The sequence below is a fragment of the Halteromyces radiatus genome (genome assembly GCF_025201355.1).
Source record: "Halteromyces radiatus strain CBS 162.75 chromosome Unknown BX664scaffold_8, whole genome shotgun sequence".
Classification (NCBI taxonomy): Eukaryota; Fungi; Mucoromycota; class Mucoromycetes; order Mucorales; family Cunninghamellaceae; genus Halteromyces; species Halteromyces radiatus.
The window spans coordinates 20,208-36,246 of record NW_026251694.1 but is presented as its reverse complement, the minus strand read 5'-3'; the positions used below and the strand labels follow the sequence as shown (position 1 = coordinate 36,246).

The 16,039-nt window shown below is 32.9% G+C and overlaps 6 protein-coding genes across 6 annotated transcripts; 5 read left to right on the top strand and 1 right to left on the bottom strand.

The window, feature by feature from the left end:
• Nucleotides 1-1,793: 1,793 nt before the first annotated feature.
• On the top strand, nt 1,794-3,566 carry BX664DRAFT_268614 (POT family-domain-containing protein; the record flags this gene model as incomplete). Its single annotated transcript, XM_051541006.1, has 4 exons — nt 1,794-1,965; nt 2,045-2,186; nt 2,371-3,142; nt 3,237-3,566. The coding sequence occupies 4 exons, from the start codon at nt 1,794-1,796 to the stop codon at nt 3,564-3,566; spliced, it is 1,416 nt and encodes a 471-aa protein (XP_051396830.1).
• A 503-nt stretch (nt 3,567-4,069) lies between these two features.
• Nucleotides 4,070-5,688, bottom strand: BX664DRAFT_340038 (uncharacterized protein). Its single transcript, XM_051546743.1, has 4 exons — nt 5,574-5,688; nt 5,340-5,511; nt 4,460-5,270; nt 4,070-4,423 (listed from the first exon to the last, which is right to left on the bottom strand). Exons 1-4 carry the CDS (start codon nt 5,654-5,656, stop codon nt 4,167-4,169), a joined length of 1,323 nt encoding a protein of 440 aa, XP_051396829.1. The 5' UTR covers nt 5,657-5,688; the 3' UTR covers nt 4,070-4,166.
• Nucleotides 5,689-5,804: 116 nt separating this feature from the next.
• BX664DRAFT_340036 (uncharacterized protein) lies at nt 5,805-6,743 on the top strand. Its single transcript, XM_051546742.1, has 4 exons — nt 5,805-5,966; nt 6,029-6,152; nt 6,219-6,409; nt 6,469-6,743. The coding sequence occupies exons 1-4, from the start codon at nt 5,829-5,831 to the stop codon at nt 6,604-6,606; spliced, it is 591 nt and encodes a 196-aa protein (XP_051396828.1). The 5' UTR covers nt 5,805-5,828; the 3' UTR covers nt 6,607-6,743.
• Nucleotides 6,744-6,774: 31 nt separating this feature from the next.
• BX664DRAFT_388292 (uncharacterized protein) lies at nt 6,775-9,562 on the top strand. Its single transcript, XM_051549465.1, has 10 exons — nt 6,775-6,928; nt 7,001-7,183; nt 7,281-7,563; nt 7,641-7,846; nt 7,926-8,132; nt 8,189-8,457; nt 8,533-8,695; nt 8,786-9,187; nt 9,243-9,353; nt 9,448-9,562. The coding sequence occupies exons 1-10, from the start codon at nt 6,800-6,802 to the stop codon at nt 9,541-9,543; spliced, it is 2,049 nt and encodes a 682-aa protein (XP_051396827.1). The 5' UTR covers nt 6,775-6,799; the 3' UTR covers nt 9,544-9,562.
• A 983-nt stretch (nt 9,563-10,545) lies between these two features.
• Nucleotides 10,546-12,509, top strand: BX664DRAFT_366728 (uncharacterized protein; the record flags this gene model as incomplete). Its single annotated transcript, XM_051548535.1, has 9 exons — nt 10,546-10,579; nt 10,749-10,921; nt 11,003-11,151; nt 11,254-11,341; nt 11,454-11,710; nt 11,790-11,947; nt 12,022-12,169; nt 12,233-12,420; nt 12,475-12,509. 9 exons carry the CDS (start codon nt 10,546-10,548, stop codon nt 12,507-12,509), a joined length of 1,230 nt encoding a protein of 409 aa, XP_051396826.1.
• Nucleotides 12,510-14,094: 1,585 nt separating this feature from the next.
• BX664DRAFT_268302 (uncharacterized protein) lies at nt 14,095-15,952 on the top strand (the record flags this gene model as incomplete). The annotated part of the gene is made up of 7 exons (XM_051540992.1): nt 14,095-14,185; nt 14,254-14,417; nt 14,499-14,769; nt 14,845-15,210; nt 15,319-15,614; nt 15,678-15,830; nt 15,893-15,952. Coding segments are annotated over 7 exons (1,401 nt in total), but the record flags the coding sequence as incomplete, so codon positions are not given.
• Nucleotides 15,953-16,039: the final 87 nt, after the last annotated feature.

The following is a 16,039-nucleotide window of genomic DNA, read 5'->3' as shown; positions in this document are numbered from 1 at the left end:
ACGGTTACCTTTTTTTTTTCTTTCACCCTCCTCTTTATCCCTTTTTTTTTTTTTTTTTTTTTTTTTTCAAAATATAGGCGATTTTCCCGTAGAATCATGATGACAGGCATGCTTGAAAGTTCCAGTATGAAATGATGAAGTGAGTTTTCAATCACCATATGGGAATTACACAATGGGCAAATGACCTTTTTATTTTCTTTTGTTACATAAGAAGAAGTTGATTGGTCAAAAATAAAATAACTGATGACATTGCTAGTACGGACTACGGATGATGAATCAAATGTACGACATAATATGATGATGGATGACGGATGATGGGCAATGATATGATGATACAGTATGACGAATGTCCAATGGTGAAAGATGATGGATTAATGATGAACGATAACAATTGATGAATATAAAAAGGGCGACTTTGACGATGAAAACATCCATTACCCTTAAGGATCAAAAAAAGGGAATTTCAACCAATTTAAGAAAGACTGCGCCGAAATGACAATAAGCTCGAGTTGTAAAATACCGAAAATATGTTCATCATCATCATTCATCGACCATCCAACATCTAGTGTCATGGTGTCATCCATGTCTTTCTTTTTTTTTTCTTCTTCTTCTTCTTCTTCTTCTTTCTAAATGGATACATCGGATGATTGAATGAGAGTGTACCTGTTTTCTTGCATGTCAGACATATACAATAAAGAATAAAAAAATTAGGATGATATCATTTTATTAGAAATCACTCTATGGAATCACCTTCATATTCCTATAGAAGGTAAAAGAAAGGCTGAGGAAAATCATCAGGCGGTATGATACTTGGGTCTAAAATTGGTATAGAATTTACTAGTTATGGAAGACATCTTTTTTTTTTTCCCACATGTGTATAAAGAAGAAACAGAAAGACAGAGTATAGAAAAAAAAAGAAATGACGATGAAAAAAAAAAAAAAAGAATATGATTTCCATATATTCAAAAAGAGAATGACATTATCAATTGGATGATGAACTTTTAAGGTGACAATCTGATGGATTTGTATATTTATATTTTTTTTTTTCTGTTTTCTATACTTGAAAAGATAATAATCCAAATCAAGAGATAATTGACGACCTTGGGAAACCTCCGTGAGAGTAATAAACCAATTAAAGTTTTTTGTAACATTTTTATTTCTGTATATAGAGGAAAATTGACTCTTTTTTTTTTTTTTCTATTTTCTTTTGCCAATCCATGACAGACGAAAAAAGAGACAGGTCAGACTTTGATCGTGCCAGTGTAGAAATCATCACTGCACATGAACATCACCCTACTTCAGACTCTACTGTAGATAATGTTGAACTTCGTCGTGTTGCTGATTCTGTTCCAATTGCTGCAGGGTTCATTTTGGTGACCGAACTTTGGTAATGATTTTTTTTGCATGCAGTATTCATTAGCCATCTTACTCACTCTTTTATTTTATACGCAATTAATAGTGAAAGGTAAAAGATCATCATCAATAGTAATCATCACTCTATCATCCATCATCTCCACAATCATCCTTAAAATGGGATACTAAATCTTCACTTTTATTAATACATAATAGACTCTCTTATTATGGTGGATCAGCTCCTTTCCAAAATTATGTTCAGGTAAAACCAGTAGATAAAAAAAATGATTTGAATGAATCAATGACAAATTCTTCTTTCTCTCTCTCTTTTTTTTTTTCAGTTTGGACCTAATGATGCTACTGTAGGCAAATTAGACAAAGGACAATCAGTAGCCACTGCTTTACAAAACTTTTTTACTTTCTTTTGTTACCTTACTCCTATGCTTGGCGCCATTGTTGCAGATCAATATGTTGGTCGTTACTATACTATTATTATCTTTTCTATTGTATATATCATTGGTTGGGTCATCCTTACTTGTACTTCCATTCCATCTGCCATTGAAGCCGGTGCTGGTTTCCCTGGTTATATTGTTGCTTTGATAGTGGTTGGCTGTAAGTGAAATCAAAAAAAAAAAAAAAGATCTCAGTTCCTTTTTTTTTTTTTTTGTCTCATGTTTGATTTATTGTATAGTTGGTACGGGTGGTATTAAAGGAATCGTATCACCTTTATGTGCTGATCAATATAAATATGATCATGATTATATCAAAGAATTGAAAACTGGTGAAAAAGTAGTGGTGGATTACTCTCTTTCCATTCAACGTCTATACAATTGGTAAGTAACATTCACTTATTAAGGTTCAAGTCCACAGATAAAAAAAAAGGGTCTCCTTTTTTTTTTTTCTCAGGACGTTGGTGATTTCCCTCACGTGGATATTTTAGTAGCTGCGTTGTTTAATCTTTTTTTTTTCTTTCTTTCTTTCTTTTTTTTCTTTTCTTTTTTTTCTTTTCTTTTCTAGGTTCTATTGGGCTATCAACATTGGTGGTCTTGTCGGTGGGGTTGTGTGTCCTTTACTTGAATTAAATGTAGATTTCTGGGCTGCTTATCTATTGCCTACCATCATGTTGGTGTTATGCCTCTCGGTGTTTATAGCTGGTAGCAAATTCTATTACAAACCACGTCCAACAGGATCTATTATTCTCAAGGCTTTTAGTGTTATCAGACAAGCATGGCGACAAAAGAATCTACCTGGCAACAGAGAAGCTCGTAGGGTTTGCAAGGATTTTATGGACTTTGCTAAAAGAGATTCTGGCTTACCAGGTGTAGTGGAATGGGATGCGGAAATGAATGAAAAGGCGGAACAGTGGGACGATCAATTTGTGGATGAACTCAAACAAGCTATCATGGCATGCAAGATCTTCGTGCCTTTGTCCATCTATTGGGTGACCTACAACAATCTTAGCAACAATCTTATCAGTCAAGCTGCAGTTATGGCTAAACCATCCACTTTACCTAACAATATTATGAACAACTTTGATCCTATAGCTTTATTGATTTTTGTTCCCTTTGTTGACTTGGTGCTCTATCCTTATTTGCGTAGGAAGAAAATCAATATTTTCCCTCAACAACGTATTACACTTGGCTTTTTCATTGGTTCTATAGCTATGGTTTACGCTGCAGTTGTACAACACTATATTTATATCGATCCTCTCTTTATTGAAACTGGTGAATCTTCCAATGTCTCTGTGTTTATCCAAATTCCTTGTTATGTATTGATTGCCTTTAGTGAAGTAAGTTATAAAAGATGGGATGATGGTGATCATGATACTCATAGCTATTTTTTTTATTTCTTATTATCATTATTACTTTTTTACTACTTAATAGATCTTTGCCGTTATTACATCTATGGAATACGCTTACACCCATGCTCCCAAATCGATGAAATCAGTAGTATCAGCATTATCATTATGGCCTAACTGTGTCTCAGCATTGATCTCTCTCGCTATTTCTCCTGCAGCTCATGATCCTAATATGGTGTGGGTATATACCGGTGTTGCATGTGGTGCTTTTGCATGTGGTATCCTCTACTACATTCTCTTCCGTCATTATGATGATATTGATGAAGAATTCCGTCTTGCCAAGTTAGCCAAATCTTCTGAACCTGCCGTTGCTACGACCGTGGATTCTACTTCTGAAAAGAAGGCTCTTGAATAGTTTTAGAAATATAATATATAGTTGTAGTTTATTTTATTTTGTATTATTATTTCCTGGGAATAAATTTATATATTTAGTATTGAAGTACGCCGATGATGGTCTGGTTATGTTGACTTTTGTCCTCATGATGATGGATGAATAAGACTATCTGCAAACAAATCTTCTGGTGATTTTTCAATTGAAGAGTCATTCGTAGTTAAAGAAGGGAAAAAGAAAAGTTTATTAATAAATCAAGTCGATGATGATGATAGTAATAAACTTCTTTTCATCATTGACAACAACGATTATATTCAGCTGTAAATGTGTCTTTGAGGTATAACGTGAAATGTTTTCTATACACATTGGAGAAACATTTTTTTTTTTTATGAATTGACAATACATGATACCGTTAGTAAATAGTAGATGGTTCTTGCTTAAGTAAATACAGTTTTTATTTGACTAGGAAGTTGATAAAATGATTATAAACGGAAGGGAAATGGATGTGTAAATATAAAGGACGATGTAACAAACAAAAAAAAAAAAGATATAAAATAACAATAATAAATATGACGATGTAGAATGAGACAAAGGATGCAAAAACTGGAGATTAAATAGGGTATTCTATCGTATTTCAATTGGAGGTTCTGTTTCCGGTATGCCTTGAAATTCAAATACTGGTGCAGCAAACGCTTGCATATCATCCTTTGTCACAGAGTCATTCGATACGCCAAATGATGTTGTTTGACTGGTAGATGATCCAAATGCCGAAGGAGTTTGTGATGTCATATTACCGAAAGCCGATGAAGACGATGTTGTTGATGGTGTACTGGGTTGTCCAAAAGCATTAGCAGTTGTTGTTGAAGTTGATGATGGTGTACCTAATGTAGATGTTTGTCCAAATGCTGATCCACCGCCTAAACTAGACGTTTGTCCAAACGCTGTTCCACCACCTAAACTAGATGTTTGTCCAAAGGCTGATCCACCACCTAAACTAGATGTCTGTCCAAATGCAGAACCTGATCCTAAACTAGATGTTTGACCAAAAGCAGAACCTGATCCTAAACTAGATGTTTGTCCAAAAGCAGAACCTGATCCTAAACTAGACGTCTGTCCAAATGCTGATCCACTACCTAGACTAGATGTTTGTCCAAATGCTGATCCACCACCTAAACTAGACGTCTGACCAAATGCTGATGTAGGTTGACCGAAAGCAGAACCTGATCCAAATGCTGATGCTGTTGGTGTAGTCGTTGATGCTTGACCAAATGCAGAAGGTTTACCAAATGCAGAAGCAGTTCCTGATGTAGGTTGACCAAAGGCAGATGTTGTTCCAAATGCTGAAGTGGTTGTTGCTGCGGGTTTTCCAAAGGCAGAAGTGGATCCAAATGCAGACGTTGATGCAGGTTGACCTAACGTAGAAGTGGATCCAAATGGTGTTGTAGTACTAGAACCAAAAGCAGATCCACCAGAACCGAATGCAGACGTTGTATTGCTTGTTGTTGTTTTACTTCCAAAAGCAGAGGATTGACCAAAAGCACCAAATCCGCCTTGATTTCCAACAAAAGGTGCAAATGGTTGGTTTAAAGTCGCAGTAGCTCCAAATCCACCACTTGTTTGTGATTTTTCCTTTTCCTTGTTGTAATGCTGAATAGCACCTGATGTATTCCCCTGAATAGCAGCAAGTTGTGTATCCATATCTCTGTTAATCTGTTGGAAACCTGGTAACTAATAATAATAATAAAAAAAAAAAAAAAAAGAAGTCAGTAAAAGATATTGATCATATTAGGAACTTACATATTGACTATCATTGCCAACTGAGCGCATACTATTGTAATAAGCTAATCGATCTTCTTCAGGACTACGGTCTGTACCGACGATCAAATTGGGTTCACCTTTAGCTGGACCATAAACAGATAATGCCCAAATAGGTTTTTCTTCCTTGATATCTTTGCGAATGGAGGCTTCACTAGTAATAGGAATAATAATAATATGAGTAACGTAATAAAATTGAAATATTTTAAAACTTACTTGTATGATAGTTTAATGTGTTCGAATTTACAATTATTTCCATAAGTACAACGGTTTTCAAGAAAGAATTTACACACAGTCATTATTCTACTGTTTATATAAAACTGAAAGAGAGTGTGGACAAAAAGTGAGAGAGAATTTACAGCAAAAATTTCTTTTGAAAAAAAAATGGCTGCGGACTTGGAATCTTGTTCCCTTTTGATTGAAAGTGTTCTCAAAAACTTCACAGTTTTTCCTTCTTTCTCTATTGCTGGCATGGCATCAAATCGCAGCTCTATAAAATTAGAAACCAATCAACGGCAAAAACTATGGCGAGAAAAGTTTAGATCTCAATGTGTTGAAAGAGTAAAAGGGACACGAAAAGAACAAATAGACCAACGTCGACATAACAGCGTAAGGAGTACATATTATAAAAGAATAAAACTTTTATTTAACTTTTTTTGATAAAATATTAGTGGATGAATAACGTGATAGCACAAGAATGGCAACAGTTTAGACAACAATATGAACAAGAACTACAACAAGCTGGTACTGAAATATATACAGATCTTGAAGCTATGATTGAAGAAAGTATACAAAGTATGCCAAAAAAAAAAAAAAAAGGATTGGGATAAGTTTTTTTTTTTGTAACTTTATTTATATTAGTTGAAAATAATAGACAAGAAGAAGATCAATACGAAGAATACCAAAGATTACAGCAAGAAGAACTTGATATGGTTATTGAAGAATACGAATCAATAAAGACATCCATATGTATGAAGTGTCAGCAACCAAATTTTGCTCAACAGTATGACCAAGGACTTTGCTCTCATTGTGGATATGTGGTGAAAAACGAGGTAATACTCTTTTATTTGAAAATGCTTGTGGTATGGTTTTTAAATCCTTTTTTTTTCAGGTATTGAATACAATATATCAAACAAAACAGAATCATGACTCCTCGTGTACAGATAAAATGGAATTTATGGTTGAACCTGGGGAAAATGGAAATATACTTGGTCTGTGCGGTTCCTGTGATCTATGGATTCTCTTTTGATAGTTGTTTTTTTTTATCGAATGTTCTATATATAATATATCTGTTATGTTTTTATAGACACCTATATTTTTGTACATAATAAAAGATTACCCTTTTTCTTCAGCTTTCCGTATTCGGTTAGCGGTGTTCTGATTTTTTTTTTTCCTTTTTGTCAAGTTGTCTTGGTTATTTCTTTCTTCTTCTTGTTTTACCAATGTCTTTCTTCAACACCAATATCGATTCTATTCTTTCCTCCTGTCATTTACAACCATCTTTGGAATTATCTCAAGTGGATCTTCAAACTTATGTAGATCGTATTACTGCCGATGGAAGCTGGTGCAATGTAAGTATGCACGAATATGTTCGCAAAAGGTTTGACTGACATTTCCTATGTCATGATCTTCTATTACAATAGGATTATTATCTTAAAACACAACAAGACGAGAACAATAGTCAACATGAAAATATTTATAAGATTTATGCAGACACATTGGACAACATCTTCACCAAGGTCATTCACTGCGACGCGTCTATTCAACTATCACTAGTAAAAGTATTATATCAAACTTTGGTCTCACAAGATAAAAACCACTTTGGAGTAATAATTGAACAAAAACAGTAGTATTCAGTTGAATTGTTTGTAATCTTTTTTTTTTGTCTTTTCTTTCATTCCTTGCTTGTATCACTCACTATAGGAATGTTTCATGAAGAACCACGATATTACCTTACAAAAACTCCTCTCTGACCTACTTATCACGAACCATAAACCAGTATCAGCTAGTGTGGAAATGAAACGACTTGTACTTGAACTATTGGAACGTATACTTTGTGTGTGTAGACCTCTAGAATCTTTAGCCTGGGTGAATGAAAAACTCTACGATTTGGATTGGACCTCCTCTTCTGATGATAATGATCAAAATGATTTGTCCAATATGGTGATGATTTTTGTTACTACGATTCAGGTTTATGGAAAATCAGGTACTTTATAAAACAATAACAGAAAACAAAAAAAAAAAAAAGAATAGTAGTGCTGATATTCTTTTTTTCTTGAAAAGTACTGGAAAATAGTTTAGGGGATATCAAGATATATAATTACATCACACCTCTATTGACTTCATGCGTAGATGCTTTATCTTTTGTGAATACAATGATGCGACAAAGTATACCAGCAAATTTGGAACATCAAATGGATTATGTAACTATTATAAACAGTATACTTGATCTTGTTACATATTGTTACTCTATTTCGTCTGATACACAGGTAAACTTTGAAGAAGGAAGCAGAAGATTATTTTTTACTTTATTCTCATACAACATCAAATCTTTTTATATTATTGTAGCAACAAGATCGTGATGCTATCTTCCATATAGCCAACTATTTGGTAGTTCTTATTTTTGACAAATTTGTGTCAAATGTAAACACAACGCTCAGCAGCACATATTACGAACAACACCATAGGCGATACAAGGTGAAGAAAAAAACAACCAGTGAATCACCCAATAAAAGTGATCACAATGTGATAATGGATTGTGTATCACGTTGCCTGGTAAATAAAAAGAAGTCTTTTTTTTTCTTTGAATAGTTATCTTACTTATATTTTAGACCTTAGTGGCTCATAATGGCTTGACATTCGACAGATTATTACTTCTTCAACGACAATATGATGATGGAATGATTTTGGGAAAAAGTGAACTTCGTTTTCCTCTCAGCTACAATGGTATAATGACGATGATGGCACTATCTATTTATGATCGGTATATGAACACAGATCTAGCAAACCAAGATCCACGGCGTTATCTTTTCCCACTTTTGATTGATCCAGTTTGGATTGGCCGCAACTGTCTTGGGATGATTATATCCTTATTGCACAAGTAAGTAATTGAAAAGAAGAGACAGAATAAAAATCATCCTAATCTTCATTTATATTCTTTTTTTTTTTTTTATAGTCCTCAAGATGCTGGTAGGATAGACAAATCTCTTTTGATACTTTTATACTTGGCTGATAATGTGGATAGTGAAACACTCTCATTGTCATTGGATATACTCGATAAGGAGCTCCAAGGTCCCTTGATCAATGGTCAGAAAATGACACTAGTAAAGGCATTTCAGGTAAATCAATAGATAATGAAAATTAGATGACAAAACAATGGTCATACCAATATTATTTTTATATTCCTATATTTCTATCAAAATTCACAGACTTTGACATCCATGACTTGTATGGCGGACAATGCAAATTTTCGATTTTTGGGACATCAGTTACTGCAACGCTTCTTACAACTGGGTACAGACGAAATTCGCCTTTTTGTTTTGACAGAACTACTTCAAAACTGCCCATTTCCGACAATGCATACTGCAGCGATTGGATTACTGAAAGATCAAGTAGATCAAGCTCTTCGTCTGAAACATGGAAACACGATGTTCTGCTCAAGGGTTATTCTAGACAAGTTTTTCCCTATCATATACCAGGTTGATAACAACAAGGACAACGATAATGACACTGACAAAGAGAAAGAAATATTCTGGGACAAGTATAATTACCATATGCAAGCATTGAACTTTTATTATTACTTGATGATGGCTGATGAAAAGGAAAATTATGTAAGTGAAAAAAGATTGAAAAGAGGAAAATAAATCATTGATTTTTTTTTTTTAGACCTGCGTTTGGGATCAACAACAAATAGAATGGTTGAAGACAAATTATCTTAATCCATTGGAACAAAAGGTGATCCAATTATACTCATTATGTCAACAAGATGATGATAACGTAAGTGAAAAGAACAAGATATATGTCTTATCTTTTTTTTTTTTTTTTTTTTTTTTTTTTTGGTTAACTCTCCTTTTTTTTGATTGATCAATAGGATTCATTGGTCAAATGTATGCAACTGGATATGATGAAGGATATAATGGAAAAGATTACAAACAAAACGCAAAGCAAACAAATCTCTTCTAGTTAGAATCAATGATAGTATACCGTATAATATAATAAAAATTTTAGATGTAAACATTTTAAATTTTAGAGTATTCATTCGTGAAAGTTGAAAATATCATGCCAACTCAAGATGATATGGAGAAGAATGGCGATAAAGGTACTCACTTTTTTTTAATTTACTTTATAGATGCAATGATATTTCTATACCATAACATCAGTGAAAGTTCAAAACAATGATTAGCTTTATGTTGTGTTCAAATTTGGTGCGATGATGATGACTTCTGAGGGAGAAAGGGAAAGGCAAAAGTTTCTTCAAGTTTGTATGTAGATGAAAAAATGGGATCAATTTTTGGATTTCACAGCCAAAATTTTCAAACTCCTCAGCCAAATGTTGGCTGCAAACTCGAATCGTCAAGGGGACCATCAGGCAATTTTTCGAAAAATCGATGAAAATCTTTTGGTGCTTATTGTACTTTAGATGATAAGTTAAGCGATAAAATAGGAATAGATGACATTAAATTACTTTTTTGAGAGGAATTCAATGGTAATAGTTTTATTGGATGATGATCATTATTCGATGAGGGATGACATAATTGGCTTTTATTTTTTTTAATTTAATCTACAAATTGAGAGATAAGATTTAACTCATTATTAATGCAAATGAAAGAGAATCTTGTCATATACGTTCAATCCAAATCTGGTGCAGTGATGATGATCGTTCAATACATCACAAAAGTGTAAAGAGGGGCATGTCTACCTTTTTGTGATATTACAGTGCAAAGAAAATAGTTTGAATTTTTGATAAATAAGCCAAATAGAGATCAGTGAATTTATCCAAAGAAAAAAAAAAAAAGAAAGTGGCTAGATGAAAAGAATGATAAGTGTACCAATAAACCAAAAGAGGACGCGACTTTGGAAATCTCCACGATTCAGTCAGTCAGTTACGTCGGATTTGGAAAAGTATTTTTATCTCATCTTCATTTTTTTTTTCTTTTTATTCTCTCTCTCTTTTTCCTTTTATACGTCCATGTCCAAAGCAACTGATACTAGGAAATCGATTAGTTCTTCTGTTTTTGGAATCAAACGACTACTACGCGATTTTCAATCAAAGTCACCAGCTTTATCAAAAACTACCTCTACTTTTACCGCTAACAATGGTAAATCAACAAAAAAAAAAGTATTGATTGATCTTGACACTCACCTTTCTTTATTTCATTTGTGGAAATGTAGAACTACATGCTTTTGGTCCTGTGAATATTGATAAAATACGGATAGAATTCAAGGAACAGATCGATATCATCCGGTCCATTTGCTCCCAGTTTGAAACAGAAGTACTTGGAGAAGTGATGAAATTAGGTCCCGGCGCTGATCCCACGTTTCGAAAACACTTTAACCAACTCAAGGTAAGTATAAGAAGAAGAAGAAGAAAAAAATAATAGGGATGATACTTTTTTTATTGATTTTATTAATGTATTATATTTTAGGAACAAGCAACTACGGAAAGTACAGTCTTGCGCCTTCAAGAATATCTTCAACAATCAAATGAATGCCTAGAAAAAGCAATTTATGACAAGGAAGCATCGAAACCAAATGTTAAAGTAAAACAATTAGAAAAATTGGCAAAATCCATGGGGTAGGTAGAAATTAGTTTGTAAAAAAAAAAGTGTGAAACTTCATATAAGACGGACAAGACTTATCTATTCTTGATTTTTTTTTCTTTCTTCCTTTCTTGTAGACTTGTCTCATTTGTAGATTCTTCTCAAAAAGATTCTAGTGTACCTTCGACAACTATTACTCTTGGAGGAACTGTCATTGTAGTTGATGTAAGTGATTATATATATATATATATATATTAGGATAATATAATGAGAAACAATATTATTAACACTGAATTATGAACTTTTTTTTCCACCATTTTTTTTTTTTCAACAATAGATTGATATTGATGAACATGGACAAGTTCAAAAAACAAAGGTTACATTTGTACCTGAACACTTGCAGAACGATCATGATGAAAACTTGGATTTATTACTGGCAAGAAATTTACAAACTAAAGACTTGGAAGGTTTCAAACGGAATTTGGGTACTTTGGCATTACTAGATCGACTCAATGTAGAATATGCACCAACTGATTTTTTTACGATTGTTCGCAACCTATTCAAAGATTTACAAACAAACTGTGGACATGAAACGTAAAAATAGAATATAGAAAGAAAATGATGATGATTTATAGTCATTCATTCTAACAACGTCTATTTTTTTTCTTAATAGATTACTCTTATCAAACAATCTGTTGGATGTATTATTGGAAGGTCATGGTGTACCTAGCTTTAATTTGGATTATCCAGGGATCTCTATCGCTTATTGGATCGACAAAGTCAAGGCTAAAGATATAGATTGGGATGATGTTCGTACATCGGTTGAAAATGGTAAATAAAAAGTAAAAATACAATTTTCCATTGACTTTTTCTTTTTCATTATTATTATTATTATTATTATATAGGAAAAGATCACACAGCTTTACTTCAAGCAGCCAAGATATTAATCTCATTTGAAGAATCAAAAACATTACAACAATTCCTACCATCACATCGATCAAATTACATGTTGGCATTTGATGAATTGGAAGAAACAATCAATAGCAATGAAGAGTAATTTTTTTTATTATTAATGAATCAATTAGCACTTACATTGGATTTTTCTTTTTTTTTTAGAGACGAATTCAAAGTCATACGGGAAATCAAATGGCCAAAATTCATGCAACCATTACGATTTGTCAAACCAATATCTTCAAACAGTACGAAGGCAATCCCAATACGATTTGTCGCTAAACTGGATGTCCCTGTTCCGGCATCAGATACCATTGTGCAAAAACTCATGGAATCTACTGGCCTTTTGAAAGGTAATGAATTGCTATCCTTTTCAAGGAAATATATATATATATATATATATATAGATATCTTACATTTTTCTCCATCTTCATTTTTTTAATTATTAGAATCATCAACAACACATACAAATGCTATTGAAGATCGTTCATCTTCAGAAACAATGTCATTGGAAGAATTATTGGTAAGTATATAATATGTTATTTTTCATTCGTTTATATTATTTATTTATTTATTTCTTTTTCTTTCTCTTTCTCTCCGTTTTTCGTAGGTTGTGGGGTTGACTGATTCTTCTACACAGATAAATCCACTAAAATCAAACTCTTTATGGATCAAGGTAAAGTTTTCAATAATCATAACTTTCTACTTTCCTAATCTTTCTTTTTTTATTCATATAGAAAATGGAAGACACATGTGATCAAGTTTATCAATGGATGACGGGTACTGGTACACCTGGCAAACTTTTATATCGAATCCCATTCCAACACCCTTATCAATTGTATAGTATTATTATGGTAATGTATTGACAATAGATAGCAACTTGTTTAATTAATATTTTATATACATATATAGCACTTGCGCCAACAACAAATGTTTAACTGTTTGTTTACAAGTATTTTCAACAAGGACACATTTCAAACAGGAATGGATGAATCAAAAAAAGCAGTTCAACCATTATCTTTAGAAGATATAATGATAGGTAAAATTGAATATATATATAGTGTATGTGTACTTATTTCGTTTTATACCCTTTAATGACTTGATAGCCAGCCAAAATGACAACAAATTACGAATAGAAGTCAGTGGATTCGACGCACCACGAACAATTCAACTCTCATTATCACCACCGCCATCATCATCAAAATATCCGTTTGTGTCAGTTCCCATTATCATTGATATACCTAGCAGCAAAGCACCTCGAGTACGATTAGATCCAGTAACTGTGGACTTGACTACCAATGGTAAAGAAACAATGTGGCATCCTCGTGTATTTGATGTGGATGAAATGACCAAGGTGTTACAAAAGGAATGCAGAATCCCTCCAATGGTGGATTGGCTTTGGAAATCAATTGAACAACATGATGGATCCTATTTTTATAAACAACCACTGAAACGATCTCATACTTCAATGATGGATTTAGATGATAATAGTTTTTAGTTTGTTTTTTTTTGTGTTGAATGTCGGAGTTTCCCGAATAAAATCTACCTTTTTATTTTTTTGCATGGTCGTGTTCTGGTTGGCTCATTCGAATGGATTTTTCACTTTATGATCTTGGTCGTCGTCAGCTGATGATAAAAAGGGAAATTTGCTATTTTATATTTATTTCCTTTTATTTTCTTTTTTTTTTATATATTTTTTCTTTTTTGTTTTTGTTTTATTCTCTCAATTAATATAGAATATGACACATCAAGAACATTCGAGTTCAGAAAACATTCTTCCAACAACAACAGAAACAACAACATCAACAATATTACCTTTTACTTGTCAATGTTCAATAGTTCCTTTGATTGAAAATAACCGCAGCACAATTACCATACCTCGGTCGGAATCCAAGTCAACAGAAAATCATAGTTTTGTACTTTATGTGATAGTTTTTGATGTAAGCCATTATTCTTATCTGACAAATTATCATGATACTTACTCTCTTTTATCTATATATTATATGTAGACTTTGGAAACTAGACGAAGATACAGCGAATTTGAATCCTTCCGAACACTTCTCACCAAACTATATCCTGCCATTTTCGTACCACCTATTCCTGGAAAACATTCTCTATGTAAGTAAATTCAATATTTTTTTTTCTTATATTTTATTATTATTTACTCTTTCTTTCTTTTTCTCTAGCTGATTATGCTCATGTACATACTCAAAGTCGACACAAGGATGAACTAGCCATGGTGGAAAAACGAAAACGTATGCTTGAAAGGTTCCTTTGTCGTTTGATGGAACATCCTATATTGTCGAGAGAACATGCTTTTCATCAATTTCTACAACCAAATGTATCCTGGGTAATTTTTTTTTTAATAGAGTCACGAGTTACCTATTATATAGATATAAAAGATGCTTATTTTTTTTTTTATTTTTGATAGAATGAAGTCCTTACATCTCCTCCATTTGTCTCTATTAAGGATCCTCTTTTGGAATCCATTTCTTCTTCTGTTCCTGGTGAAACAACATTTGTATCTTCTTTACTTGGTGGCAATGTATCCTCTCAAATTATACCTATACCTACTATATCCTATGCTGTCAAAAATCCTGATCCCAAGTACCTTTCTTCAGAATCATTACTGGATAAACAATCACAACATGCAAGTACTCGTTTAGATCGCTCACAAAAAAAGTTACTTCGTCGACTTGGAGGTATTGATGATAAAAAAATAGAAGAGGATGAAATATAAGACTTATCATTTTCCTTTTTTTTTTTTTTTTTTTTAGATTTATCCAACGATTATGCTGATATGGGTGCAGCCTACAATGCACTTAGTTTGGATGAAGTAGGTGAAATGGCAAATACAATGGAACAACTAGGACTTTCGAATGATGAAGTATGTTTACAAATGCGAAAATTGGTGACACAACTGGAAATCGAGTTTGCCGAACACATACAAGAATATGTGCAATATACAATGATAGCCAAACAAAGCATACGATATTGGTATATGAAACAAGCTCAATTAGAAATGATAGGCGACGCGTTGGTGAACAAACAAACAGCATTATATTCTTTATTGAAAACAGAGGATCAAGCTGAACGATTACAAACTCTGATGACACAAGGTAATTCTTCTTCTCCCGACGATGGTACAATGGATCGAAAACACAATGGTACAACGAATGGACACTCTACAGATGATCATAATTATGGGATGGATAATGATACTTATGACATTGATACTCATTCAATTGAAGATGGATTTTTCTCTGTGGATTCGCCATCTCCAAGTGGTCCATCAACTGATAATAATAATGATCATGATGAAATTTTACAACAAAATAATAATAACGAAAATAACAAGCATACTAGTAGTTACCCTTCTGCAGCCAGTATATCCGCTATTCGTGCTTCAAAATCTAAATCAAAGAAATGGACTTCTCCAAGAAAACTCTTCAATGCCATGACATATACTATACAGGGCATGATGGATGTGGATCCAGAACAAACAAGACGCAATCAAATTAAAACATTGAAAGCAACTATTGCAGAGGTAAAAAAAAAAAAAAAAAAAAATAATGATTGGAATAATTATATTAATGAATATATGAAATAGTTGGAAAATGCCAAAATGAAAATTTCGGAAGAAGTCAAGCAAGTAGGAATAAGCATTCAAGAAGAACTACGGCGGTTTGAAGAACAAAAAATGATAGAGCTCCGAACGATGATGATCGCCTTTGCCAAACGTCATTTAGAATTTTGTGAAAAGGTATTATTAATTGCAAGATAAATGAATATACTCAAAATTGATTTTTTTTTCTTTTCTTTTAGAATATGATTTCATGGCAACAGACTCGACAACAGGTTAGCGACATGGGCATATCAGACTAAAAATTCTTAGTTTATTCTATCTGCGGAAAATGAAATAAATTTATGCCTTTTCCCTTGTTTTACATTTTTTTTTTTATACGCTTCTTT

Bases quoted from the DNA above. Each gene is read 5' to 3' on its own strand.
- BX664DRAFT_340038 (XM_051546743.1), bottom strand. From the start codon at position 5,656: ATGACTGTGTGTAAATTCTTTCTTGAAAACCGTTGTACTTATGGAAAT. The intron at 5,512-5,573 runs GTAAGTTTTAAA...TCCTATTACTAG, and splicing joins CACATTAAACTATCATACAA to TGAAGCCTCCATTCGCAAAG. The intron at 4,424-4,459 runs GCGGTGGATCAG...CATCTACATTAG, and splicing joins TGGACAAACGTCTAGTTTAG to GTACACCATCATCAACTTCA.
- BX664DRAFT_388292 (XM_051549465.1), top strand. From the start codon at position 6,800: ATGTCTTTCTTCAACACCAATATCGATTCTATTCTTTCCTCCTGTCAT. The intron at 8,458-8,532 runs GTAAGTAATTGA...TTTTTTTTATAG, and splicing joins ATTATATCCTTATTGCACAA to TCCTCAAGATGCTGGTAGGA. The intron at 9,354-9,447 runs GTAAGTGAAAAG...ATTGATCAATAG, and splicing joins GTCAACAAGATGATGATAAC to GATTCATTGGTCAAATGTAT.
- BX664DRAFT_340036 (XM_051546742.1), top strand. From the start codon at position 5,829: ATGGCATCAAATCGCAGCTCTATAAAATTAGAAACCAATCAACGGCAA. The intron at 5,967-6,028 runs GTAAGGAGTACA...ATAAAATATTAG, and splicing joins ACCAACGTCGACATAACAGC to TGGATGAATAACGTGATAGC. The intron at 6,153-6,218 runs GTATGCCAAAAA...TATTTATATTAG, and splicing joins GATTGAAGAAAGTATACAAA to TTGAAAATAATAGACAAGAA.